Here is a 26,532-nt window from a genome sequence, read left to right as displayed (position 1 = left end):
CCATCCCTTTTCCTCCATCCCTGTCCGCCTTTGGAGCTGGGACAGCAGCTGGGGGCCACCCTGGGTGCTGCCAGCGTCCTGCTGGGTGTCCAAGGGCCAGGAGCAGTAGGGCAGGATGTGTCCTGAGGCTCCCAAAGGTCTGTGTCAAGGCAACCTGAAGGTTTATTAGGGTTATTATTGCTTTGTGGGTGGAAAGCCTGATTTTGTCCAACTTCACCCGCCTTTGATGTGGTAAATAGAAGTGCCAGCGACTGAGAACTTGCATGTGGCTGCTCTGAGAGGCTTTGGGGTGAACGTGGTGCTAGAGCACACAGACTGTGACCAGCACAGCTTGCGTGCGAGCACAGCAAATACGAAATAGCCCGGGCAAATCTGCTTTGTATGGCTTGCTCCTCACCAGCACGGCATCTGCTGAAGTTCTGCACGGCTGGGCCCCGCTGTCACCGCGTGGGACACCAAAAGCTCTGCTTTGCTGCTACCCCGCTCCTTTTTCTGCTTGCTTGCTTGTGCACAAACTCAGCTCGTGGGCTCCAGAGTGAGCCAAAGAAAACACCGTAAGGAATGGCTCTAGAGATGACAAAAATACTATTTTTAAAAGATGAATTGATGAAAGCCGTGCTGAAAGCAATCCTGCAGAGGTGTTGCTGGGGAAAAGAAAAGCCTCGTGACTTTCCTCTGATAAGAAAATATTCCTTCCTCACGCTGCTGGCGTCCCCCGGGGGGGAGTTTGTGCATCTGGAGTCCATCGCCGGGCTCTCTGCTTCTGAACGACTGCCGTGTGCTGCAGAAATCGCTGAGCTCCCTCCAGAGCAGCCTCCCACCACGTGCACGGACCCGAAACATCTGCGCTCAGGCGGCGGTGAGTGACTCACTGTCCCCAGCCCTAGCATGGCCACATCCGAAGCGTTTCGGCTCCGTTCCTCCAAGCGAGCAGGGCTGAGGCCGTCCCAGCTGCAGCCTCAGCAAAAAGCCCCAGGAACAGCAGGGCAGGACCAGCACTGGGCTTCTCCCGGGACCAGCTCCTCGCTCTGCTGAGGCTCCGAGCAGCCCCAAGCCCTCTCTGCTCCTCTTTTTGCTCCGAATCATTGGCAGGCGTTATGAATATGTATGTGCCCCAGCGCCTTAGTGCGTCTCCTCGAGCAGATCCTGGCTGAGCGTAAAATTAAACTTGCAAATCGCCGCCTTTTCTTTGCCTTCCCGTGTTTGTTTGTTTATTATTTAATTATTCATTTTTCTGTTGTCATCAGCTTTGTTATTATGCACATTTCTCATGCACATACCTCGGGTACTTCAGGGTGCGAGGAAGGAAAATTAGCCAAAAATACTCATTTGGGACAGAGCATCCACTATTTAAATTCCTCCCTGGAAGCCTTGTTCCTTGTTAATTATGAACAGGCTTGCAAGCAGCATCGATTTTAATTTCTAAGCTAGCGTTGATGTGGAAAAATCTGCCTTTGTTTCAAAGGGCGTTTTAGATTTTATTTATTTTAACAGTAAGGAATCTGCTGGCGCTCAGACACTGTGATGTCTGAGCCCTGCACTGGCAGTTTGCATCTTTTCGGGGTCTTTTTGCTGAACCCCTCGGGCTCCACTTGCATTTCTGGAGCTGGGTAGGGACTCCTCTCCTGCAGAAGGCCCTTGCAAGCCCAGCTGGGCTCCAATTGGAGACGGAGGGCTGCATCCTTTTTGGTAGCATCCCCCAAAAATGCCTCTGGGTTGATGGGGCTCTTGCGTCTGGTCTCCAGGAGCTGTGCACAGCCACCACCCCCACCAGGCTGGGCACGGAAAGAGGCACCCTCCCGATCTGCAGGCACAGCTGCAAATCGAGCTCCCAGTTTTGAAGCGTAGCTGCTTTTGAAGTGAATTTGCTTCATCCTCGATTGTTCTTGTTGCTCTCACCCACGGAGCTTGGGTCAAGGCTTTGCCAGCTCCATCACCACAACATCCTTCCTTGCTCACAGGGAAAAAATAAAATAAAATCAAGTGGTTTTAAATATAGCACATCTCAGGGTATTTTTATTTGCTTTTTAGCTTTGAGCTCTCCAGGTTTGGTTGGTCCAGCTTTGCTCTGTAATCAAAAGGGCGAGGAGCTTCCTTTTCTCCCCCGCAGTGAGCCCGAAGCCTCCCACGTGGGCACTGGGGCCACCGAGTCATGGGGACGATGCAGGAGCCTTCGGGACACGGTGAGAGCTGCCCAGGTATCGTGTGTCTGAGGTCTTGCTTTCGTGGGCACCCCCGCACTGTGCCTCCCAAATATTTGGGGGTCCCTCCCTCTCCAGCAGCGTCTTCCACCGAGGATGGTGTGGGGCCGCCAGTGCCTCTGCACCCCTATTCCCCCAGCTCTGTATACCCCAACCCCCAGCTCTGTGCACCCCAAGCTCCGTGCACCCCAATTCCCTACCTCCATACACCCCAATCCCCCAGCCCCACACACCCCACACCTAAGGCACCTTGCACCCCAATCCCCCAGCCCTGTACAGCCCAATCCCCAAGCCCCATGCACCCCAATCCCTTATCTCCATCCACCCCACACCTGAAGCTCCCTACACCCCAATCCCCCATCCCCCTATTTCCCAATCCCTGGCCCCATGCACCCCAATTCCCTATCTCCATACACCCCATACCTGGGGCTCCCTGCACCCCAATCCCTAGCCCCATGCACCCCAATCCCTGGCCCCATACACCCCAACACCCCATTCCCAGGCACCTCAATTCCCTATCTCCACACACCCCAACTCTAGGACTCCCCGCACCCCACCCCCCGGCCCCACACCCCCCATTTCCCAGCCCCACACCCCCAATTCCCCCATTCCCCCCCCCCGGCCCCTCCTCCCCCGCCGGACCCCGGGCAGGAAGCGGCCGCAGCCAACCAGGGCCCGAGCGGATCCGAAGGGATCCGACGGGATCCGAAAGGAGCCGAAGGGAGCCGGAGGGAGCCGAGCGCGGCCGAACGGGGCCGGGGCGCGGTAGGTGCGGGCCGGGCGGGGACGGGGGGCGCCGGGGGGGCGCCGGGGGGGGGGCGGCCGCGGGGCTCCGGGTACGGCCCCGGGGGCTCCGGGCGCGGCCCCGGCCTCGGGCGCAGCCCCGGGGCCTCCCCGGGCTTTGTGCGGGCGGGGGGGGAATGAATGGGACCGGCAGGGGGGGCCCCAAGGGGCGTGGGGGGGGCCCCGCCGCCTTCCCCTCCCTGGGGGCTCCCCCTCGGGGCCCCCCCGGTTTGGGGCTGAGCCGCGGGGGAGCGGGTTGGGGAGGGAGCGACGGGGCGGGGGGGGAGCGGCGAGGTTCCCGACACCCTTTGGGTGTCTTTTTTGATTTTCTTTGATCTTTTCTTAATTGTTTGAATTGATATTTTTTTGATTATTATTCTTTTTTTTTTTTTTTTTTCCTTCCCCCCGCCCTCCCCCCCCCTCTTCCAGGGTGCTGAGGAGACGCCCCAGCGATGCTCTGCCCGCTGCTCGCCCTGGCGCTCAGCCTGGCAGGTGAGGGGGGACCCCTCGGGGGGAGCAGGGACCCCTTTGGGGTGAGTGGGGACACCCTTGGGGTGAGTGGGGACCCCTCTGGGGGAGCAGGGACCCCCTTGGGGTGAGCGGGAACCCCTTTAGGATGAGCAGAGACACCCTTGGGGTGAGTGGGGACACCCTTGGGGTGAGCAGGGACCCCCTTGGGGTGAGCGGGGACCCCTTTGGGGGAGCAGGGACTCCTTTGGGGTGAGTGGGGATCCCTCTGGGGTGCTCCTCCTGGGCACAAAGAGGGGCAAACCCTCGCCCACCGCCGCGGGAGGAGCGTCCCGGTGTTGAGGGGCTCCACGTCCCGCGTGCTGCAGCCAAATGGTGAAGGCGCAGCGGGGTCACGTCCTGAGGGATGTCATGGGGCTGGATCCGGCCCCGCGCTCAGCGGCTCCCTGACCTCCTCCGGGCACGCCACCAGCACCCGCTGGCTCCTGGAGAGGGATGAGTGGTCCTGGCCTGGCTCCCTGAGCTCTTTGCCAGCACACCAAGGCCCAACCCAAGCCCTTGGCATCGCTGCAGCAGCCCCCTGCGGCCCCACAGCACAGGGGGGCAGTGGGGATGAATCCTTTTGGGATGCTCGCCAGGCAGCGGCCAGGCCGGGTGATGTTCCTAAAAACCACCCACAGGCCTTTATTAATAGCCGGAGGGAGCTGTGACGCCGTGGGGCCTGCCAAGAGCCAGGCTGGCTGCCCGGGCGCTGTGCTTGTGTCCGTCTGTCTGTCCGTCCGTGTCCCCTGGCAGGGCTCAGCCAGCCTGGCTCCCTCCTGAGCTCCTCTCCTGCAGGGATTTATTGGGGTCAGGGTGTCATCGCTGCCGATGCACCTCCCTTGGTGCCAGGCAGGATTTTCCCCCCTTTCCTTCCCCTTATGACACTGAGGAACGTGGCCCTGCTGGGACATCCCCACCCACTGCCGTCATTCCCTAGGGGACAGGGGGCGAGTGGGTGGTGAGGGTCTGGGGGACGGATCCACGCCTGCGCCACTGCCAGCTCAGCAAGTGCCACCCAGTGCCACCTGGGGCTGGCAGAGGGACCTGGGCACGTCCCACCTGGGCATGGCACTGGTGCCATCTAGCGCCGCTTCATCGCCTCCATCCTCTCCGCAGCCTGCCGTTGGGGTGGCTTCTTGTAGACCCTACCAAAACAGAAGCAGCCCCGAGCAGGTTTGGGCACCCACGGGTGCTCCTGGCAGTGCTGTCCCCGTGACGGGTGGCACTTGCTGCCTGCTGGCAGCTGAGGGCAGCAGTGCCCCGGGTTTGGGCTCACCCCTGGGAGGCTGCTGCTGTCCCCAGCTCCGCTTTGCTGGGGAAGGGCTGGAGATGTTTTCCTCCTTTCCCAGCCCCTCGATTCTCTTAGTCATTAATTAGCCAGCTGGATAATTAAGGAGATGCTTCTCTCCTGCAGGTGCCATGGAGATCCAGGTCCCGGAGGAGCCCGTGGTGGCCCTTTTTGGCCGAGACGCCACCTTGCGCTGCTCCTTCTCCCCCGAGGCCAATTTCAGCCTGGACGACCTCAGCCTCATCTGGCAGCTGACGGACACCAAGCGCTTGGTGCACAGCTTCTCCGGCGGCCGGGACCAGCTGGCTGACCAGGGTGGGGGCTACGCCAACCGCACGGCCCTCTTCTACGACCAGCTGGCCCAGGGCAACGTCTCGCTGCTCCTCCGGCGCGTGGAGATCGCGGATGAGGGCAGCTTCACCTGCTTCGTCCGTGTCCGTGACTACAGCAGCGCCGCCGTGACGCTGCAGGTGGCAGGTGAGAGGTGGAGAGGTGTCCCGGGGTGCCTCCCCCCATGAGAAGGGTTCTCCATCACGCTTTCATCCTCCACGCAGCCTCTTTCTCCACCCGTGTGGTCTCCACATGAATTCAGCCCTCCAGCAGGCTGCTTCTTCCCCAAAATATTCCTCACAGGGAGGCTGATCCCTTCCTTGCTGTGGTGGGGATGTTCTCAGCTCAGGTGCCACCTAAGGCAGCGTGGCCTGGAATGAATCTGAGCTGGGGAGGGTTCAGCTGGTTGGTGTCATCTGCTGAAAGGTGGTGGGTTGCTCCTGGTCCTTTTGTCACCTCCGTCACCTCCTGCTGGCTTTCCTCTCCCTTTCAGCTCCCTACTCCAAGCCCAATTTGAACCTGGAGCCCAACAAAGACTTGAAGCCGGGGGACCTGGCGGCCGTGACCTGCCACGCATCCCGCGGCTACCCCGAGGCCAGCGTCCTCTGGCAGGACAGCCAGGGCACCAACATCACGGAGAACATCACCACGTCCCAGGTGGCCAACGAGGAAGGTCTCTTTGACGTGCACAGCGTCCTCCAGGTGCTGGTGGAGCCCAGCAGCACCTACTCCTGCCTGGTGCGAAACCCGGTGCTGCAGCAGGAGACCCATGCCTCTGTCACCATCACAGGTGAGGCAGCCTGAGCCAAATTTGGGAAAGGAAGGGATGGGATCTCTTCTGAAGAAGGTGGCCGTGGTGGCACAAAGCTACCCCAGGGGTTTGTACACCATATCCCGGCTCTACCTCTCTGCCCATGGACCTGCAGGATGGCCTGAGGCTGTGCTGTCCTTCCCTGTAGCTCCGTACCAGCATCCCAGCCTGGTGCTGGAGATACTTGCTGAGCTGCAGTATAGGTTTTGCAAGATCTGTGGGTGATTTTGGAAAGGTCTTGAGATGTTTTCCTCTGTCTAGCTTTGCTGGTTGCCCTGTCCCAGTCTAAACCACCCTGGAGAGCCAGCACAGGGCATGGTGGTCTTTTTCTCCTTAGCACATGCCCATGGGATGCTTTCCATCTGCAGCTCCCCATCCCATCCCATCCCATCCCCTACACAAACCCCACATCACTTGCACTCTCCCCTGACCTCCTAATTAATCCTGACCAAAACACCCTTGGGGCATCCCCTGTAGCAGTGGTACTTTTCCACCTGGGCTGCTTGGCCTGGAGACCAGCACCTCAGCAAACTTTTTGCCCGGTTTGCCAGCTCGACTCGTTTGTCTCTGAGCCTTGTTCAGCCTCACTGCTTCGCCCTGACGATGTCTCGCTCTGCTGGCCCGACAAATCGGGAGTTTAGCGGCGTTTATCCTGGATGGCCCGGGCAGGGAGCGTGGGCAGGGCTCTGTCGAGGAGATGGGTAGGGCTGTGCCTGGGAGCTGGGTGACAAAACCCATGGCTGTGAGCTGTGTGCCCCAAATCCAAACCTCTTGGGGCTGGCAGGGACCCATCCTGTTGCCCTCAGGAGTCCTGCTGTGTCCCAGATGCTCTGGGGAGGGAAGAGACAAGCTCCAGGAGAGATCTCCCAGGAATCTGACCCCGTGGGCTCCACCGGTGGCTTGCAGGACTCAGCCTTGGCACACCAGTGACTTGCCACCAGCTCCAAGTGGCTTCTGCTCATCCTCACTCGCTCGGCTTTTATAGCTGCCTTGGAGCTGTTTATAACTTTACACACTCCCCGGTAGCGTTAATTAGCATGTAATTGGCACGGCAGTTGCTGGGTTGTGAAGGTGGATCCCCGGTGGAGCATCAGCATCTTGGCTGCTTGCACCAAGCTCCTCCAGCAAGCGTCACACAGGCACCCGACGTTGGCCATGGCCGAGCAGAGAGGAGGACACCGATAATGCTTCTGATCCTCTTCTCTAAGGGATATTTGTCCCTTGTGACGGGGAAATATCCCCTAAACTCCACCTGCCTTTTATACCCCTCGGCATTATAACTACAGAAGGATTTCTCTTTCTCTTCCCCCAAGGCCAACACCTCGCCTTCCCCGCTGTGGCTCTCTGGGTGACGGTGGGACTCGCCATCTGTGTCGTGGTGCTGCTCATCGTCCTGGCTTACATCTGCCAGAAGAAAATCCGTGAGAGCTGCGAGGAAGAGGAAAATGCAGGTAAAGCATCTCCGTCCCATCTGGGTGCACACCCTGCGGCGGGCGATGGAGCAGGGGACGCTTTAACCTCTTTCCTTCTTTGGCACATAAACGAGTGCTTTCCTCTTGTTTTTGTTTCTTCCTCCCAGCACATTTTCACCTTTCTGTTCTGCCCTTCTCCATCTCTTTCTGCCCATCCTCCCGCTCTCCTCTGAGCATCCTCTGCATGCCCAAGGCCCTGGCAGGACACCGTGCGGGGAGCGTCTCCTCTGAGAAGATGCCCCCGGGCTTTGCCACCACAGAAATGTCGGGCGCGTTGACATGCGGAAATAGCATGAGACAGAGATGCTCCGTGCTCGCCCTTGCTCTCCCTTTATCCTCTCATGCTTTGTTTTGAAAGAATTAATGAAAGGCGTGTTGCTGCCTCTTGGGAAGCACTCTGAAATGCCCCCTTTGAAAAATGTTTCTGTGCCAGCTCTCGTTTCCTGCATTCTTCCCCTCCTTTGGTTTGTTTCTTTTTATTACAGAGAGGTGTTTGCATGGCAAGTGGGGCTTTATTCCTTTAAAAAAAAAAAGCTGTTGTGCTCCGAAAATGGCTGCAGAAGCAGCTTTGCTGGCGTTCCCCACTTGTTTTCTCTCGCTGGCTGCAGGGCTGATGCGTTCGCGTTGCCAAAGCCTTGCCCTGACAGCGTTGTGCTGCGCAAGCTGCAGCCGCCCTGGGTTTTGCTGCTCTCCCTGCCTGCCGTGAATTTATTAATTGCTATGGTTTTATTATATCATATCTATCTTTTTCCCCTTGGAACACAAACCCCAGTGAATTTTCCCTTTTGCTGGGGGATTTGGAGGGCCGGACAGCTCGATTGTGGCCCTGAGCCAGCTGACCTTTAGCACAGGACACTGCTCCCAGCCTGCGATGTTTTCTCCCTGACCCTCAGCAATAACCTTTACTTTAAATAATAACCCTGCAGGACCCTTTGCAGGAGCTGCAGGAAGCAGGAGCAGCAGTTTTTGCTGGTCTTTCTGGCTGGGAACAGCATCACAGGCATTCAGAGCATCCCACTGATGGGGCAGCCAGGGATGGAGGCACGTCCACCAAGCCCGGTGGGCTTTGGGGAGAAGTCTGCAGGTGCTTCACACTCTCCCGGTTGCTGTTTTGTAGGGACGGAGGAACAGGATGAAGATGGAGAAGAACCCAAGACAGGTGGGTGCTGTCTCATGGCTGCGGGGCTGTTCCCAGTGCTCCCAGTACCATGCTGAGAACGGGACTGGGGGACAGCCACCTTCAATCCCTCCATTTCCCCATTAATGTGTTCTGCTCCCAAACTGCCAAAGGAAAGGGGTTGGGGGTCTGAGGCTGTTCTGTGCAAGCTGACCATGTGCTGGTTTTGCTTTTTGCAGCTCTGCAGCCACTGAAGAGCACAGAAGACAAAGCAGGTGAGCGCATCCGCTGGGTGTCCTTGTGCCCTGCTCCAGAAGCCCGCTGGAGGGGCCACGAGCTGGCTCGATGCAGCAGTAACTGTTTCTCCACAAGCTGGTCAGCTTGGGATGAAGTGGGTTTTTTTTTGCTTTTTTTTTTTCCCCATTTGCTGTAGAACGATCAAATTTCCCCAGATTGCTTCTATCAGGCAGCGCTCTGGTTTGGGCCGCTCTGACCGATGCTTGTATTTCCCAGCCAGAGATGAAGTGATGTGAGCGATGGCTTTGATGCGCTGTTTGCTCAGCTGTAAGATGCTTCTGAGAAAGTTTTGTCTCCTGTTCAGGTTTTCCTCACACGTTGGGAGTTCTCTTGGTCTGAGATATATTCAGGCATCTTAATCTTTGCACCCAAAGCTGTATTTAGTCCTCAGAGTGCTGGGACTGTGAGAAATGGAGGGGAGCAGCGCAGGGGGCTGCGTCCCCAGCTTTCCCTTCTGATCTCGCCTGGGTTGAGAACAGCCTTGTCCGGGCCCTTGCCAAGAATTTGTGTCTCTGCAGATGTGGGCGACCACTTTCAACTCCACGCCTGTGGATTATTATTATTAATATTTAAAATTTGATTGCCAATTTTAATTTCTTCCTTTCTTTTTTCTCCCTCCCTAGATAACGAGCAAGAAATTGATTGACACGAGCTGGGACAGCTCCAGGCAGCACCCTGTGCCCCGCACCACCCTGTGGTGACAAACCCAGGACACCTCGGAGGGACAGGGACACCCCCGACCCTCTGCCACCACCGCTCCGGGTGCCGTCCCCCTCTTCCCGCGCCGGCCGCGTTTTCGGGGCGCCCCGGGGCTGGAGAGAGGCTGCGCCTCCCTTTATCCCCAGCGAGCCCCCAAAGCCACCTCCTGAGGGACCTGGCACATCGTGTCCTGCGTGGGGTCGTTGGGTGTCCGTCCGTCCGTCCTCATCCCTAAGGAGCGCCAAGCTGAGCCCCCAGGGGGAGCATCATTCCAGAGGCACATTAGGACAGTTATTGTTTTAATTTTTTTTTCACCTTGCACCACTGCAGTTCCAACTGGACTTTTATTCTTGCCTTAAACGCATGGTTATCCCATGCTTTGAATTAACACAGAGGATTTTTCGGGGGGGTGAATCTTCTCCCTGTCCCGACCCTGCAGCCGGAGGCAGGGCTCAGGGAATAACTAGGGCTGTGCTGCGTGATGCCTTTTTTTATTTTGGAGGGGTTGGAAGGTGGTGGGTGGCAGAGGCAGGGGGTTTTAGCAAGGGGCAAGGGATTAATGCCACCCGCAGAACCTGGGTTCAGCCCAGGGGTGCTGGAAGAACACCCCAATCTTGTTTTTAAGGGAAAAAAAAAAAAAAAAAACACACTAAAATCTAGTTTTTAAGAGAATTTTGTGCATCCATGGGGTATGTGACAGGTGCTCATCCCCGGCTGGACCAATGTGCCTATTGCCTAATTAAATATTAAACAATAACTCGGGGGCACGTGAGGGGTGCACTAAAGCCCTGCAAAGCGCCTTAGCATCCTCGGTGCCCTGAGTGTTTGTGCTGGAAATAATGCTTGTTTAACTCAATTTGGGTAAACCCGCCCACTCGGATGGCTGCGGGAAGGGGCACCCCAACGCCAAACATGGCTGGTGCCGGGGGAAGAATACAGGCTGAGAAATGGGTTTGCTCGTGGCGTGTCCCTGGGTCCAGCGATGGGTCTCTGTTGGTTGTCATTTTTATTTAAAATCCAAGGATCTGGAGGGTTTTGTGCCTTGACAAATAAACTCGTGGGTCTTTTTGGATGATGGCTTCTGGGCTCGAAGCTCTCCCCCCTTCCTGTATTTTCAGAGGTGGCTGAGGGTTGTGTGTTACTATAAGAGGAAAAAGGAGCGAGGATGAACTCTGGTTGTTTCCTGCCTTAAAGCCCCGTTTCCTTCCCAAATCATCAATGGCTCACACTGTTTCTAGAGTCACTAGAGGACACAAGGGCCAATTTTGGTGGCAGAGGAGGTCTAAGGGATGAAGGACACTGACCTGTAGGATAACAGGCCTCAGTAGTCTCCCTGCTCACAGGATGAGCTGCTTCACACCATGCATTCATTACATTTTTGGGTTGATTTTGTGAGATTCAGCACAGCCAGAGGAAAGCCCTGATGTCCATCCCCATCAGTGATGTGTTCCCAGGGTGTTTGGTGGCCTGGACTGGACCTGCAAGACCTTGCACGGTGCTTGCAGCCTTGATGGACTTCTTTATGGATGCTGAAATTCATGCATGCATATTTTGGAGCTGAGCTTTGCTTTGGCTCTGTCTACAGCTGCCACGGTGGCATCATCCATCACCAGCTGATGAGCCCTGCCACGATAGCTCCTCTTCATTTTCATACCTAGAGCAGCAGAAGAAGGTGCAAAATCCCAAAGCAGCCATCATTATCTTTGTACCAGCCATATGAAATACCCCTGAAATTCAGGCTGCTGTTTAATCCCATCCGTCGGTGGGGTTTGATCAGGAGCTGCCAGGGGATGGGGTCTTCTTCAGCCCGCCGCAGCCGGCGAGGATTATTTTTAGCTGTCCTTCCCGGGCGTGAAGCCAGGCGCTGCATTTTAATAGAAAAATATTTCTAAAAGCGAGACAAGTTAAAGCGTGCTGGTATCAAACTCGTATTAGGGAGGGGATGGATGGTTATTTCATTTAGGGGCCATGATGTACAGCCTGAATTAAGCACTAGTGCAATTTTTAACGAGGTGCCAGGAGGTACCATTAATATTAGTTAGCACCCAGACGCTGGGCTGGGGGAATAAAGCCATTAACCCTCCCTGCCCGGTGCTGATGAGTGATGGGACGAGTCGTCCTGAAGCTCAGGACCTTCACGGTCTTTAAAGATCCCGAGATAGCTCCACCAGCACGCAGGCTCCCACCACCAGCTTCTCCTGTGGATTTAATTATGGAGGGGGGGTGCAAACAGCTGGTTGCAGGTTAATGGGATGGGATGGGGCGATGCCTCCATGGTGCTTGTCATGAGATGAGCTCGGGGGTTTGGACTAAACGGTCTCCAGAGGTGACTTCCAGCATCAACTGCTCTGAAATTCCCCATGGGAGCCACTGCACAGACAGGAAAGGGGATGTTTTAGGACACCCCCGTGCCATAATGCAAACACATTCACTTCTTGTTCCCCTAAAAACCTTCTCAGCTCCTGGGTCTCTGCTCCAGGAGCCTGGACTTTCATCCCAGCCAGCTGCTAAAGGTGAGGAGCAAAGCCCCAGGGTCAAGGATGAGAGCAGATGGAAGCAGAGGGTTTTTTAAATCCCTTTCCACCTTTGTTTGCAGCTTCTTCTGGCTAAGCAGCATCCAGAAAAAAATAAATCCATCTGAAATCCAGGATGCTTGTTACCTGGTGGTTCCCATTTTCCTGCAAACATCCAAACAAAACACTCTCTTTTGGTGTGAAAGAGGGCGTTTCATCCCATCTGAAATGGCCTTGCCCTTTGAGCCCACGTGTTCCATATGGCCACATTTTGTTTCATTTCCCTTCCGTTTTCCTCCTGATAAGAAGCTCTGCTTGGGGAACAAATGTGGAAGTTGAAGCCAACTCAAAGCCATCATCCTCCACCTGCTCCAAAAACCATGCCTGTGTGCTCGCAAGCATCATCTCAGGCAGAAAAAGGCTTTGAAAAACTTGCCTACATCCTTTTGGTGGAGATTAAAAAGTGGCATTTTCAAAGCACTGCTATTTTTAAAGAGGAGTTTGTATTTTCAGAGCCAGTTGCTCTCTCCCGGGACCCATTTTTCGGAGCCAAGTCCCGGACGGGTTATTCCCTGCTGCCACAGTGCATCTGGTCCTGATATGTCAGAGTGAACCGAGGGGCTGAGAGACGTTTTAATTACAGACTTGGCTATCCGGCGTGATTTGTCACGGGCAACTTGAGCAATTTATCCATCAGCAGTTAGACGCAATCTGAAGCAGAAGGAGCATTTATCTCAGTGACTCAGAAGAGAGATCTGAAATGAAACAGGGGAATTTCTTAAGGCTCCTACCTGGCATTAATTTTCAAACCTGGAGCGCGTTTGCTGTCTTTTCCCATGTGTGCCCAGGGGCTCGTTTTCCTTTGGGATGGATGAGGGTGAGGAAGGGTGCTAATGGGGTGGCTCGGCTGCCTTTTTAATGCCATGTCATGACCTGGAGCCAAATCCCTGGACGATGCTCTCGCCAGCAGGATTTGGGCTGCAGACAGGGTGATGGCATTATTTTCTCAGGGCGGGAGGCGAGGAGAGGTTGTTGTTGCTCAATGAGCCTTGGAGAAGCATGTGCTGTCTCAGGTAAGTAGAAGTCGCTAAAGCATCGCCTGATGAGCATTCAATTCCCCGATTAATACAGTATTTAACACTCCAGTGAAAAAAGCACCCTGGCAAACAAACGGATGAGCCATGGAGAGAAGAAGTGCTGACGGTGCAGTTCTTTTCCGTGCACGAAATCATTCTCCGATCTCAGGGAAAACGCAGGTGCTGCTGCTCTCTGCGGCACGCGGCCAAGCTGGGCGCCCCCATCCCTCCCTGAAGGGCTGGAGGGGAAGGATGGTGCCCACCCAGCCCTGGGCTTTTCCCTTCTTGCCAACCTTAGCACGCTTTGCTCCGAGCTCTTCCAAGCCCAGGCAAGGACAGCCAGCGTATGCGAGGAGAAAGCCAATGTCCCCCAGTGTCCTTCAGCACCGGAGGAAATCTACAGCCAGGGATGGGAAGGGTTATTCCTTCAGAGCCATTAAATGCAGATCACAGTGATGGATGTTGGCGGGAGGTGGTGGATGTGTTTTCCTTGATGTGTTTTATTTTTATGTGTGATTGTTTTTTGTTTTTTGCTTTTTGTTTTCTGCCTATTGATCTCATCTCCCAAACGAGAATAAAAACCGTTCCCACCCATCAGATTCAGCCTTTCCCACCCCAGCTCCTGGAAACTCCATTTTTTTTTTTTTTCACTGGAGTGTTAAATACTGTATTAATCGGGGAATTGAATGCTTATCTGGCAATGTTTAAGGCTCATCAATCTCCCCTCCACTGAGCAAGCGCAGGGCATGAGCTGGGCTTGGAGATGACCCGCTGCTTGCTGAATTAATAAAGAGAGCCTGAGCTGCCAGAGAGGTTTTTCTTGTTGTATCATTTATTCATCACTCATAAAACTATCCACGCTTCGGAGAGACCACAGCAGATGTGTAATGCATGGGCCTGCAGCAAAGGTGGGCGCTGCTGGGATTCGGCTGCCTCCCCCGAGGCCACGCAGCACGTGTAACCCCAACCCCACCCCGCAGAGGGACAGAAGATGCTTCATCCCATAAAACCCACATTATGGGGCATGCATGCAATGCTCCTGTAGAAACACACTCTGAACACAACCACTTGTGTTAAGAACCCCCCTCGGCTTGTTCAGCACCAGGGCACTGTCCCCATGCCGAGGAGACCCCACTGCCAGCAGCTTCTCGTGACCCCAACCCCTCCACCCAGCACAGCCATGTACAGCCATTAGTCATCCTACTGTACGCACGAGCAGCTGTGCCAATTAGCATAATTAACACATGAGGGCCAATTAATCTCTTGATTATGCCTGCCATTCACTTATCAGCTGCTATTATGGGAAGATCGGCTTTTGTACCTCTGCTTTCTATGCAAATAAGCCGGTTATGATGCCTTCATTACTTGACGTACAATTACCCAGCGCAGATACCCATGAAATCGAGCACGGACAGATTGCCAGCGTGCACGGGCCAGAGCCCAGGTGGATTTGGCAGCTGAAGGAGCTCTGAAAGTCCTCTCTGTGTCTGAAAGTGCCACCTCGAGCAGTGCACCACACCATGGGTTTTGGGGAATCTGATGTGCAGGAGACTGGAAATATTTGCGGGATCGTGGCTGAGCCCTGGGCACGCCAGTAGCCAACACTGGCTCCAGCTCAGCCATAGGGAAGGGGACATGGGCACAGGCACAAGGGATGCTGTGGCCACAGGGGCTGCTGGTCCTAGATCCCATCTCATTGCCACCCCTGGGCTTGGTTCTGCTGCTCTCTGGTATCAGGGACGCTCTGGAGGCCATCAAAACCTGCAGTCCATGGAAATATGGTGGGATGCAATATGTCCCCACCACGTTAGCCCTCTGTCTGTTCTACCATGGTGACCTCTTGTCCCCAAACAAGTGCCTGATGCCACCCCCACCATGCAAGGCAGGAAGACGTGGGACAATGCTCTGGGGCAATTCCAGGTGTAGGGTTGGGGAGATTTTCCCTCCTGCCCCTTGAGGGAGAAGTGTCCCAGCTGGGTCTCATTAACCTGGGTAGTCCCTGGGTGCTCCAAGAGTTGGGTGGAGGCCCAGGTGCATCCCATCTGCTCTTCAGGGAGTTGGTATAAAAGGCTCCTGAGCAGGCTTTTTTCCATCTGTTGGTTTTGTCAGGCTCAGGATGGGGTCTGGAAGCAGCCTGGGTATTGCTCTGCTGTGCTGGGCACTGGCTGAAGTGGTGTCTTACAGCCCCTGGGATCTCTCCCCGAGGGACTCAGGGGTCTTGAGGGTCCGAGGGGACTCTTCGTGGAGATGGCCTCAGGTACCTTCCTTCTCCCAGCCCTCCCCGTGGGCATGGGTGGATGTCTCCCAGCTCCAGGCTGCTGCCCCCCTGCACCCTGTGGCTGTGCAGTGCCAGGAGGCTCAGGTGGTGCTCACGGTGCACCGGGACCTCTTTGGCACCGGGCGCCTGGTCCGGGCTGGGGACCTGACCTTGGGCACAGCTGCCTGCCCACCTACGGCCCAAAATGCTGCTGAGAATGTGGTGACCTTCGTGGCTGGGCTGCACGAGTGTGGCAGCACCCTACAGGTGAGGTGGGGTGCTAGGGTGAGGGGCTGCTCCATCCCTGGTGATGCTGCTTGGGTAGTGGGTTAATGGGCTTTGATCCACACTGGAGTGATTAAATTGGGGTTATTTGGGACTAGTAAGTAGTAATGTGCTGCCTAACTCTTCTTGGGAATGGCTTAGTTTTAGAAATGATAGAGTAAAAGTGATGCCAAGGGTTGAGGTTGGGGTGAAGAGTACAACTGCTAACAGCAGCTCTTGAGTGAAGTGTCTTGTGACCATTGCAGGGCTGGTTTTGAGTATGCATGCTGTCCTTGAGCCCTAGGAGAACCTGCTGAATGGCAAGCTTGTAGTGTTTTATCTCTTTAAGAGGCAGAAGGGTTGATGTCCTCCCATTTATTCAGGAGGAAGGAGGCTTCAGGCCTTTTATCCTACAGCCCTTGCCCAGCTGATGTGGGCACTTCTTAGGGTGGTAGCCCTCAAGACTGATCTCTTATGAGGTCAGCCTTATTCTCAGGTGCAGAGATGCCAGCCCAAACCTTCATGGCATCCTGAGTGTGGAGGACAGGCTGTTGGAGTTGCAGGTCCTGGTACTGGGTGCCTGACAGTGCTGAGGTTCATTTTGCTGACTTATCAGCTCTCCCATGTCCCTTCCAGATGACCCCAGACTCCCTGATCTACAAAACAAACTTGTTCTACAAACCCACTCCTGCTGGCAATGCGGTCATTGTAAGAACCAGCCCAGCTGTGGTTCCTATTGAGTGTCACTACCCCAGGTGAGCCAGTGGGGCCATGTCTCTGCTCCTACAGACCTAGGGTGGTGGTGATGGTGTCTCTGCTGACACACCTCTGCTTTTAGGAAGAGTAATGTGAGCAGCAATGCCATCCGGCCTACCTGGGCTCCCTTCCACTCCACGCTGTCAGCAGAAGAGAAGCTGGTGTTCTCCCTGCGCCTCATGAGCGGTGGGTGCCCTCTCTGATCCTGGCCATGAATACTGAGATCCCCAAAAACCTTCGGGGCTGGGTTACCCCATACCTTACAGCAGGGATATATGGGGTTGCTGCTCAGTTAGGAGGCCCCACGAGGAAGGGAGGGCAGTGTGTTTTTTGCCAAAGCAACTTGTGGCTTCATCCATGCCTTCCAGATGACTGGAGCTCCGAGAGGCTCTCCAATGGCTTCCAGCTGGGGGAAAGCCTGCACCTCCAGGCCGATGTTGTGCCGGGGGGCCATGTGCCCCTGCGGCTCTTCGTGGAGGACTGCGTGGCGACTCCAAGCGCGGACCGGAGCTCCTCACCCCGCTACGCTTTGATCGACCTCAGCGGGTATTTAGGGGGGCAGCATGGTCTGTGTGGTGGTGCCGTAGCTCCTTGGGGTGTCCCTGACTTCTGCCCCCCGTCCAGGTGCTTGGTGGATGGGAGAGCCGATGACAGCACCTCAGCCTTCGTGTCCCCACGGCCGAGGCAGGAAACACTGCAGTTTGTGGTCGATGCTTTCAAGTTTGCAGGAGATGACAGGAACCTGGTGAGATGTGTCTGACCCCCTGGCTCTGCCCCCACAAGAGCAGTGCTGTCCTGCATGAAAAAATCAACCCAAACTGTGGATTTTGGCTTAATTTCCCTTCCAGATCTACATCACCTGCCACCTGAAGGTCTCCCCAGCTGACCAGGCCCCAAACCCTCTGAACAAAGCCTGTTCCTTCAACAAAGCCAGCAGCCTGTGAGTACCTGGGGGGCTTGGGCAGGGGGCAGCCTGGAGGAGAGGGCTCACGGGCGGCTCTGTTCCAGGTGGGCTCCCGTGGAGGGCACTGGGGACATCTGCAGCTGCTGTGAGACAGGCAACTGTGCGCTGTATGGAGGTTACTCCCGAAGAAATAACCCCCTGGCCAGGTGGCCAGGGAGGCGCTTGAGGAGAGACATCTCTTCCAGGCAAGGTAGGGTTTAGTGTGCCCCAAAATGCAGCCCTAATTCGGTGACCTCCCAGGCTGGGGTGGCTGAGATGCTGGAAGGCCTGAGATGTCACCTCTCAGGGGTGAGCTTGGCTCTTCTCTGCTGTCCTTGGGCAAGAAGTTGTCCCTTGAGCATAAAGCTACACAAAACCACCTTGCTGTAAGCCCTGAAATCCCAATGGATCAGGAACTGCCTCTCCCACCAGCTCACTCATGCACATCTCTTCTTAGGTGGGTCCTCAAGGGCAGCAGAGGCTGAAGTCTCACTTGGACCACTGCTAATCCTTGACCCAGCTCAGGGGTCACGGAGTGCCTCAGGACGGATTGTGCCAGCAGGAAGGGCACCGCAGGGTATGTGTCTGTGTGGCTGCACCTTCACCTCTCTGAAGGTGACTGCAGGTTGATCTAATTGTGAATTCCTCCATGATTTCATGCCTAGATGGACTCTCTGGTGTATCTGCTGAAAAAACTGTCTGGGGGGATTTTCTTACCCCCATGCTGCCTGCATGTTGCGCCACTGCCAGATGGTGGAAAGCCATAAAATGTGTAGTAAGGGGATTTCTCTCTTCTAAAGCGGATTTTTTTTTCCTCTTCTAGGTGCTGCTGAAGGACTTTCTACGCTGGTCCAAGTTGCCATGCTCGTAGCAGCTGCTGTGCTGAGCTTAACTGCCCTTGGAATATTTCTCGCATGCAGAAAGTGCAGTTGCCCTCTGGGAATGTCACTGTAACTCCCTGTTACTAATAATAAAAAAAAAAGTTTCTGTCCTCCCTTTGCACTCTTGGTGGTGAGAAGGGACAGCAGTCAGCCCCTGCCCTGATGGGACGGCATTTAGGGCTATGCTCTGGAACCAGGTAAGCCAGCTCATGGGGTGGCCACGAGCTTCTTGGGAAGCTACCACTGAAGCAGGGATGGGATCAGACTATTTGTGAGATCAGACCAGTCTGTTGCCTCCTGCTGAGAGCTGCTTTTCATCCCTGAGCAGCAGCAGCCCCCTCCAAGCCAAGCAAACTGCTCCTGGCCCTAGGGAGAGACTACAAAGGGGCGAAGCGGCAAGGCTGAGAGCGATGCCTGCAGCTCCAGTTCTTGGCTTTTGGTCCTTTCCTTTTGCTAGTGCCTTCTGAAAGCTGCTGCTGATTAAAGGCATTGCCTCTGCTTGGCAGCCGAATGCTGGAATATTTCTCTTTTGCCCTTAAGCCCTTGGGTTGCAATCCCCTAGCCATTAGGCTGCAGTCTAGTGCTGCCAATTCTCCTTACAACCCTCAAACAAAGCCTGAGCAGGGCTACATCTCTGCAAATGAGCCTTCCCTAACACCCTTATGCAACCTCTCTTGTCAGGGGAATGATCCTGTTTGCACAGAGAAATGAGCTTGGCACTTGTGCTCCATGGGCTGTGTGGGGTGTGAAGCAGGAACCCCAGCCCAGAGTGAGCTGGATTTGAAAGCCTGAGGACAATGTGCTTGGGGAAGATTTTTTTTTTTTTTAATGAATTATGTAGCTGAGCTGAAATAATCAGGTGGAAAAATGAGGCAGCCATGCAAGCTTTTTGGGGAGGCTGAGATTTTCCTAGGTCAGGCCATCAGCCTTCATGTTTTATGCACAAGCTTCTTTGTGCAGGAGCTGAAAACCCCTTTTTCTTGTGTTGTGTTTTTTTTTTTTTTTTTTTAAAAACTTTATCTTGAGCTGATGACATGGGACGTGAGGCTGTGCTGAGTGTGCATGGCCAGGCTGTGATGCTCAGGGCGGACCAAGGGGCTTCCAATGGTTCTCCTAGGGCCAGCCTCCATGCCCTTGTTCTCTGGGCAGGAGCAGGAGGCTGGCATCTACAGGAGATCCTCTTCAAGCCCCTCATCTTTCTTGAGGCTCCTCACTCAACTCTAAAACCACTTTCTTCCCATCCTCTAAGGAAATGTGCAGCCTGCTGCTCTTACTATTGTCTGATGTCGTGGGGTTTTCTCTGAGGCCTGGTGCTTCTCTAGGAAGGCAGCCACCACCAGAAGACTTCACCTCACCCTTCTAAAGCCTTCAGCCCCAGGACTAGGAAATGGGGAAAATCTAGCTAGTTTTTGGCTGCTTAAGTGTGAACCTCCTCTCTTCCAGTGGTGAAAATCTCTGGTGGTCTGTTGGATAAAAGTGAGCACAGGGAACACATGAGGAGCACCTGGGCTTGTGGTGGTGCTGGCAGCAGGGGAGGCTGAGCAAGAGGGAGCAGAGCCTGACTGGGGGCTCTGAGCCATGTTGCATCCCCCTGGGTTCAGATCCTCTCTCACAACCTGCCTGTATCAGGACAAAAACTCTCCTGATGGCCCCTTTTTGAGCAATGAAGGGGCTGCACGTCAGCTACTGCTGCTTTGAGCAGTCAGCTTCCACCTTGCCAGCCTTTGTTTTTGTTTTTTTTTTTTAACATTTTGATTTAGCACACCTTTGTTTATTTTTTAATCCAAAAACATTTCCCCACAACTTACTAGGGGGAGGAAAAAACCTTCCCTGGCTGCAGGAAGGCAGGCACCAGGCTGTCCCTGCATGTCTGCTCCCTAACCAGCTGAGCTCCAAGGAGCAAAGCACGTAAATAACTTCTTCCTTCCTACCTGCTCCTTGCTTAGTGTAAGACCCAGAGATTGCTTTCTAATCTGATTAATTGTGGTATAAATCCCCTTACATTGGAATTTTCCCTCTCTGTGAAGAGTGTGCATCTCTAAGATGCTGCTAGTGGAGGTGGGAGATGCAGTGCCTTTGCCCTGGCCTCACGAGCACCACATCCCTCCCCAGTCCCCTATCTGCTGCTTCTGGGCTTTATTAGCTTTTGTTTCCCTCGTATACACAAGCACCTGAGTAAAGACTTAATTAGAAAGCTGCAGATGCTGGCAGAACAATCAATTTGTGGGAATTAATAATGGGAATGAGGATGCAGTGCAGTTATTCACTGGTGTCTCCCACTTGCTCTAAGTGCCACGTTGTATGGAGATGTTGGTGATAAGCTCTAAGTGGTCTTCAAGGCAATTAATTAAAAGAAAAATAATTTACTACACAGGAGAACATCAGGTAGCACTTACAAGGATTTAAAGGTAAAAAATGAGCTGCTGCCCATGTTCATTTGGAGATTTGCACTGCCCTGTGGAAGTAGTGCAAGTGTAAACGCCATCTGGAGTAGCTGCACCAAAATGTCTCTCTCTGGGCAGAGACCATAGCAAGGCTAATTAAAGCCTGTAAAAATAATTAATTGAAGGCTTTCCCAAGAAATGGACCTTGCTGCTGCAAGGTGATGGCGGGCCTGGGTGCGTATGGAGGTTGTGGTGCAGGGCTGTGTCCCTATGGTGTGGATTTTGGGGAGACTGCGAGAGGGTCTGGTAGGCTGGAGATGCAGCATCCACCAGAGGAAGGAAAAACAAGGGAAAGGAAGAAATGTTCACTTTAGCCCTTCCATATTGTCTCATCACAGCACCCAAAGGCTTTGGGTTGACAGACATCTCCAGCCACGGCACATGCTTATCCTCCACCTTGTGCTCTTGTGCATTTTTTTTTTAACCAAGGATCTGTGATACAATGAGAATTGAGTGTGTTTGTTTTTTTTTGTTTTTTTTTTTTTAAAAAAAGCAACCCGACTAGATTTCTAAGGAATGAGACTCCACTATCAACCCCAAGCTGCCTGCCTTATGATTTAGACACAAAACCGATGGAGGTCGCAGTGGTTTGTAGGGTTGGGGTGAGCCCCACAGGCAGCTGCACATCCCAAGGACTTTCCAGCACTATTTATGGCCCAAAGCATCCTCTGGACCTTGTCTTGGAAGAAGTGGGGGCCAAAAGCAGGAGACTGCTTTTTTGGCTGTGCTTTCACTGCATCTCAGAGGCTTTAGCCATGCTGTTAAACTACAGAGGTGGCGCTTGGTTGGCACCCTCTGGAGCCTTGTGAGCACATGGAAAAACTCTTAAAAAATAATAATAATTTAATAAAAAATGATAATTAAAAAAAAAAAAAAGCAGGAAAAATGCCCTCTTCTGTTTTCTTCTGACTTTATTTCTCAAGTCGCTCTGGGCTGAGGAGGTTGCATGAGTTGTGTTTTTCCTCAGCCCTCTGCATCCCCACCTCCTCTAGGAGGATACAAAGCTCAGATGCCCAAATTTATGCTTTAATGTCTGAATTTATGCTTTAATGCACACATTGGCTGCCCTGTATCAGGCCTAGTTTCCCAAAGATGTACATTATTAATGCTCCGCCTGCATGTGTTCAAGTAAATTGCTACACGTTTATTTTTTTCCTTCTTCCCCCCTTTCCATGGTGATTAGCAAAGCAGAACATTAGCCTGAGTCTTTGCAAAGGTGAAGTCAGGTTGTTTGTTGTAAATAATATCCATTTTCCCTGCACAGACCTGGGGAAGGGGGGGGAAAAGTGGAGTTCCCGATATCTCTTGTGGGTATCTGTTACCATCCACGAGACAGCAGCATCTCCCCAAGGAGATGGAGTTAATTCACTTCTCTTGTTTTCCCTGCCTTAAAAAAATGTGTCGTGGTGGAAATGGATACAAAGGAGCAGAAGCCATTTGAAAACACCTCTGGTAAATTAAAGTTTTGCCGTATTTGCCGAGATAATTTAGTGTAATTCCCCGCTAATGAATTAATGTACCACTTCTTGTTCATTATAGCTTTCCTAATTTGATTGGGGTTCCAAGTGCTATCTAACTTCATTACCAGCAAATATTAATGTAATAAAATGGGTTTGGCAGACCCGGGTGGCTGTGTGGGTGTCCCCTGCACCCTACATAACCCAAAAGCAATGGGGACAAACTGGGGCTGCCTTTGATGCTTTGAAACCCAGAGGATGGCTGAAACCAGGGCTTTGGGGAGAGGAGTAGGAGGAGGAAGGCCAGGGATGTCACCCACCCATGAGGCTTCAGGCTTTAAAGGTGGGGACAGGATCAGCTCTTCCCAAACCCTCCTCCTCCATCCCAATGGCCCCATGCATAATTTAAGCTCTGTGTTGCTCACACTGAGCAATCATCTCCTCTTGGGCAAAAAGGGGATGGGGAGGGAGAGCTTTCTTTTTTTCGAGCCTCTTTTTGTTGTTTTATTCCCGAAGTGCTCCCTAAGTGATGCATGAGAGGGTTTTCCCATGGTGATATTCCCACCCATCGGAGCATAAAATTTAGCAGTGACCACAGATAACGTCCCAGGACACTGCCCGAGCCACATCCAGCGTTTGGAGCCATGGGACATGGTTGCTAAAAATTCACATTTTAATGCAGAGCTGAGGTGGGGATGTGTTCCACCACTGAGGTAGGAGCTTAGGAGCTCTGACACCCTGGGACTTTGGCTGTGGACTTGGCTGAACACAAAATCCCTCCTGGCTCAGGTGGCCTTGGGGACACGGCCCCACTTGTCCCCAGGGCTGTGACATCAAAGACAACAGCTTTCATTTTCCCCGATCATCATCATTATTATTTTTCCTTCCAAGAGCCACAACATTTTAATTATTTATTTGGAGCGTGATTAATGTTTTGTCTGACGCTGTTCTGCCAGGGGAGCCCCGGTACATTTTGGCTTAGTGAGAGCTAATTAAGAAGTCCCATCAAGCATGTCATCCCTTGTCTTACAAGCACCTCCAGGGCTGCTCTGGCACTGCTGCCTTTTTGCAGGCCTGGCCAAGTCCTGTGGCCACCATCAGAGCCCTGGGGGGACAGATGGGTCCTGGGGCTCTGCTGAGGGGTCACCAGTAGCTGCTGTCCCCATTTGGGGTATGTTTGTAAAGGGGAATTGGTGCTTTGAGCAATTTGTTCCCAAGGGTGAGTGCAAGAGCCTTGTGTGGGTGCTGGAACTTCATCCAAGCAGCCCCCATCCCGCAGTGGGGACAAGACCCGAAGAGCTGCAGCTACCTATGGGACATGGGGTCTAAGTGACGTTTTTGGCCTCAAATCCTCTCTTTCCAGCTGCGTTTGGGGAGGATGCTTTGTGGCATCCGCATGTCCACAATGGGTTATGCAAGGGAAGATGGCAACCACGGCGGTGACATGACACGGGGCCACCAGGGGCACCATCAGCATGGTCCCCATGCCCTGGCAGGGTGCAGGAGGAAGGGATGATGAGGACAGGGATGGTGGCACATGCACATGCGTGTGCGTGGGCACCCACTGCCACCCAGTGGTGGGAGAGCACCCAGCCACCATGCAGCAAGAGGCAATTCCTACCACGATAAATAGACGTGTGTTCCCCTTTGGGATACCAAGAGCTGCGTCCAGGTCAAGCCCAGCCACGGCCACCAGAGGACCAGACCTGAATCCTCTTGATCCCAGCCCAGGAAGGATAACGGGCCATGTCTACCTCCACATCCACGTCCCATTGACACTGGCCATGCCCCGTTGATCCTACCCATTTATTCCCACTGAGACTTGGACCTGCTTCATCCTCACCACCTTGCTCGATGCTCTGGGCTTCCTATTGCCACCAGCTGCCCCCCTCGTCCCTCCCTGGGGGCGGTGGGCTGTCTCCTTCCCACTTCCCCAACCCCACCTTCCCTTCTCCCAGGCGAGCAGGCTCTTGAGAGCCAAGCTTGGCTCTCTCATCTCCATCCCATGGCACCAGGAGGGCTCGGTGATAACAACCCAGGGAGAGAGATAGGAACGATCTGAGGGAGGTGGAAGCTGTTGTGAGCAATGCATTTTCCTGCTGCAGGCGTTCTGCAAGGAGATAACCTCCGCCAGGCGGTTATCCAGCTCCAGAGCACGCAGTGGAAGCGTTGCTGGAGATAAGCAGAGCCGGGGAGGATGCGACCCCCCGCTCACTGCATTGCAGAGCGAAATCAGGCTGGGGAGGACACAGCCGTGCTTTTGGGGATGCTCCCGCCCCGCAGCATCCTTTTATTCTCCCCCATTGCACAGAGTGCCACAGGGCTGGATGGGTGAGGATGAGGAGGGAAGAGCCTCAGCATCCCGAGGTGGAAACAGCTCCCGGCTAGCCCTGCAATCCCAAAGTAGAGCCTGAAGGCGAGCTGACTGCGTGGTTATAAAGAAGAAGCATTGCACGAGGTGCTGGTACATTACTTGCAGTAATTCAGCTGTGGAACAGCAAGGAACAAATAAGACAAGATGCTGTACATTAGCAGAGGCAGGAGGCATAGCCTCTCCCTTGGAAAAACAAAGCATTTGTCTTCCAGCCACAGCCAGCACCCGGCCCCAAGCGATGCGTGGTCCCCAGGGGCCACCGAGGCAAAGAGGGGGCCACCAAGGCAGGGGGGAGGTGGCTGGGGGCCCACGGGCTCCCCCAGCACGAAGGGCTCCTAGGCTTTTACAGGAGATGGAGCAGCCGAGAGCCTCACAGGGTGTTTGGGATGCAGGCGTTGTCACAGCTCCTGGGGAGCCTGGCTTCATTTGGCTTTTATTTTCCCTGACCTCCTCCCCAGGTAACCCATTTCTGTGCGTTTTCCCCCCAGGATGGCGGAAGCGAGGAACTCGCTTTGCTCACCGGCCCCAACCGGAGGCAGCTGATTCGCATGCAAAGCCGAAATTCTGCTTTAAAACCCATCAAACCGTGCCAAACGCCAGCACGGTACCCGCCGGCGGGCGAGGAAAGGGCAAGAATTAGCAAAGCTGTCGCATCTCATCCCCGGGGCGCGGAGCAGCCGGAGCCGCCGTTCTGGGTCGTGTCCTCGTTTTATTTGCTGATTGTTTCTTTATTGCTTCTGGAGGAAACACGAGCCCTTTGCCCCTTCCTCCGCCGGCTCTCGTGAGATGCCGGGCGCTATTTGGGGCTTTCCCGATGTTTTCGGGGGAGCTGAGAAAGGGATAGGAACAGAGAACGGGGAGGGATGCCCCCATCCTGGCCTTCTCTGGGTGTTTGGGGCTGGTTTGGAGTAATTTTGAGCAGTTGTTGGTGTGGGCAGATGGATGTTAATAGTTAACATTCTATTAATAATAACCCCCATCCTCTCTAACTCTATTAATAATAACCCAAATCCTCCTCTTGAATTTCACCCCCAAACCCACCCAAGCAGGTTTTCCTGCTAAATAATGCCAGCAAAACCCCTCTGTGCTTGTTTCTGGGCATGCAGAGGAGCACGAGGACATCGCCTGCAGCTTGGGCTGCTCTGATTTTTTTCCCCTGTGCCCCTCCTTGCATCTTTCTCCAGAAGTTATTAAGGAACAAAACTGCCTCTATTAATCACACCTATCCAATGGGGCCTGGCTGTAAAAACAGCTCGTAAAAATAAATAACCAGCTGTTGGCACGCAGAGTAATGGAGGGAGCAAAGAGGAGTTGTCCCGTCCCATGTCTCCCCGTGGTGGTGGCTGTCCCTTCTCTGGCATGTGGGACAGGGATATCCCAAACCCTGATGTCCCTGCTTGTGAAAATAAAATTTTCTTGGGGCTCCAGCCCTGGGGTCACGGGGAGATTCAGAGGGAGCTGATGCTGATGCAGCTGCAGTGGAGAAAAAGTCCTAAAAACTGACACAAAATGCCTAAAAACCCTTAAAAAAAAAAAAAAAAAAAGGATTTTAACTCCTTTTTCCAGCTAATGGGGGTAGATTCCCATCAGTGGGCAGGTTCTGGGTTGTTAGCATCATAACTTATAAAAGTTGCTGATAAAATATTATCAGAAATACAGCCTCGCCTTGCACCGCATCCCCAGGTGATGCCATGAGGGTCTCCAAAACCCATTGTTGCCATTCCTGGGGTTAATTCCCCTAAAAACTGTCTGTGGGTTCTCATTTTTTTTGTTTTGTTTTTCCTGTCCCATTTTCCCTGCTGATAAAAGGGAAGAGCATCAAGCTATGATTTGGGGTGAATATAGAGCACTTTTTGAGAAAACCTGCGACCAGATTGCACCGGCTCCTTGTACTTCCTAGCAAGTGCCTATGGTAAACGGGGATAAAACACCCCAGGGAGGGATCTTTGCCCTTCCCAGCCCTGCCACCAACCCCTCCAGTGCGCCCACGTCCCCAGGAGAGGCTTCCCTCTCTGGGCACATATATACATAGGATATATATATGTTATGGCTGGCATTT

General features: G+C 53.9%; 2 protein-coding genes across 3 annotated transcripts; both read left to right on the top strand.

Annotated features, from left to right (window-relative positions):
* Window positions 1–2,871: 2,871 nt before the first annotated feature.
* CD276 (CD276 molecule) lies at window positions 2,872–10,582 on the top strand. 2 transcript variants are annotated; one of them, XM_082769025.1, is made up of 8 exons: window positions 2,872–2,966; window positions 3,414–3,476; window positions 4,909–5,259; window positions 5,606–5,902; window positions 7,237–7,374; window positions 8,513–8,554; window positions 8,752–8,787; window positions 9,433–10,582. In XM_082769025.1, the coding sequence occupies exons 2-8, from the start codon at window positions 3,437–3,439 to the stop codon at window positions 9,453–9,455; spliced, it is 927 nt and encodes a 308-aa protein (XP_082625151.1). In that variant the 5' UTR covers window positions 2,872–2,966; window positions 3,414–3,436; the 3' UTR covers window positions 9,456–10,582. The 2 variants fall into 2 exon arrangements, with proteins under 2 accessions (XP_082625151.1, XP_082625152.1); XM_082769026.1 differs by having other exon boundaries at window positions 2,909–2,970.
* Window positions 10,583–15,213: 4,631 nt separating this feature from the next.
* LOC309882249 (zona pellucida sperm-binding protein 3-like) lies at window positions 15,214–25,258 on the top strand (the record flags this gene model as incomplete). The annotated part of the gene is made up of 9 exons (XM_082769152.1): window positions 15,214–15,621; window positions 16,255–16,373; window positions 16,457–16,560; window positions 16,743–16,920; window positions 16,999–17,119; window positions 17,223–17,314; window positions 17,383–17,528; window positions 18,141–18,184; window positions 24,962–25,258. 9 exons carry the CDS (start codon window positions 15,214–15,216, stop codon window positions 25,256–25,258), a joined length of 1,509 nt encoding a protein of 502 aa, XP_082625278.1.
* Between the last annotated feature and the right edge of the window lie 1,274 nt (window positions 25,259–26,532).

This window comes from Aythya marila, assembly GCF_965140915.1.
Source record: "Aythya marila genome assembly, chromosome: 11".
Taxonomy (NCBI): Eukaryota; Metazoa; Chordata; class Aves; order Anseriformes; family Anatidae; genus Aythya; species Aythya marila.
The sequence above is the reverse complement of the archived record's forward strand: the minus strand, read 5'-3'. Positions and strand labels throughout refer to the sequence as shown.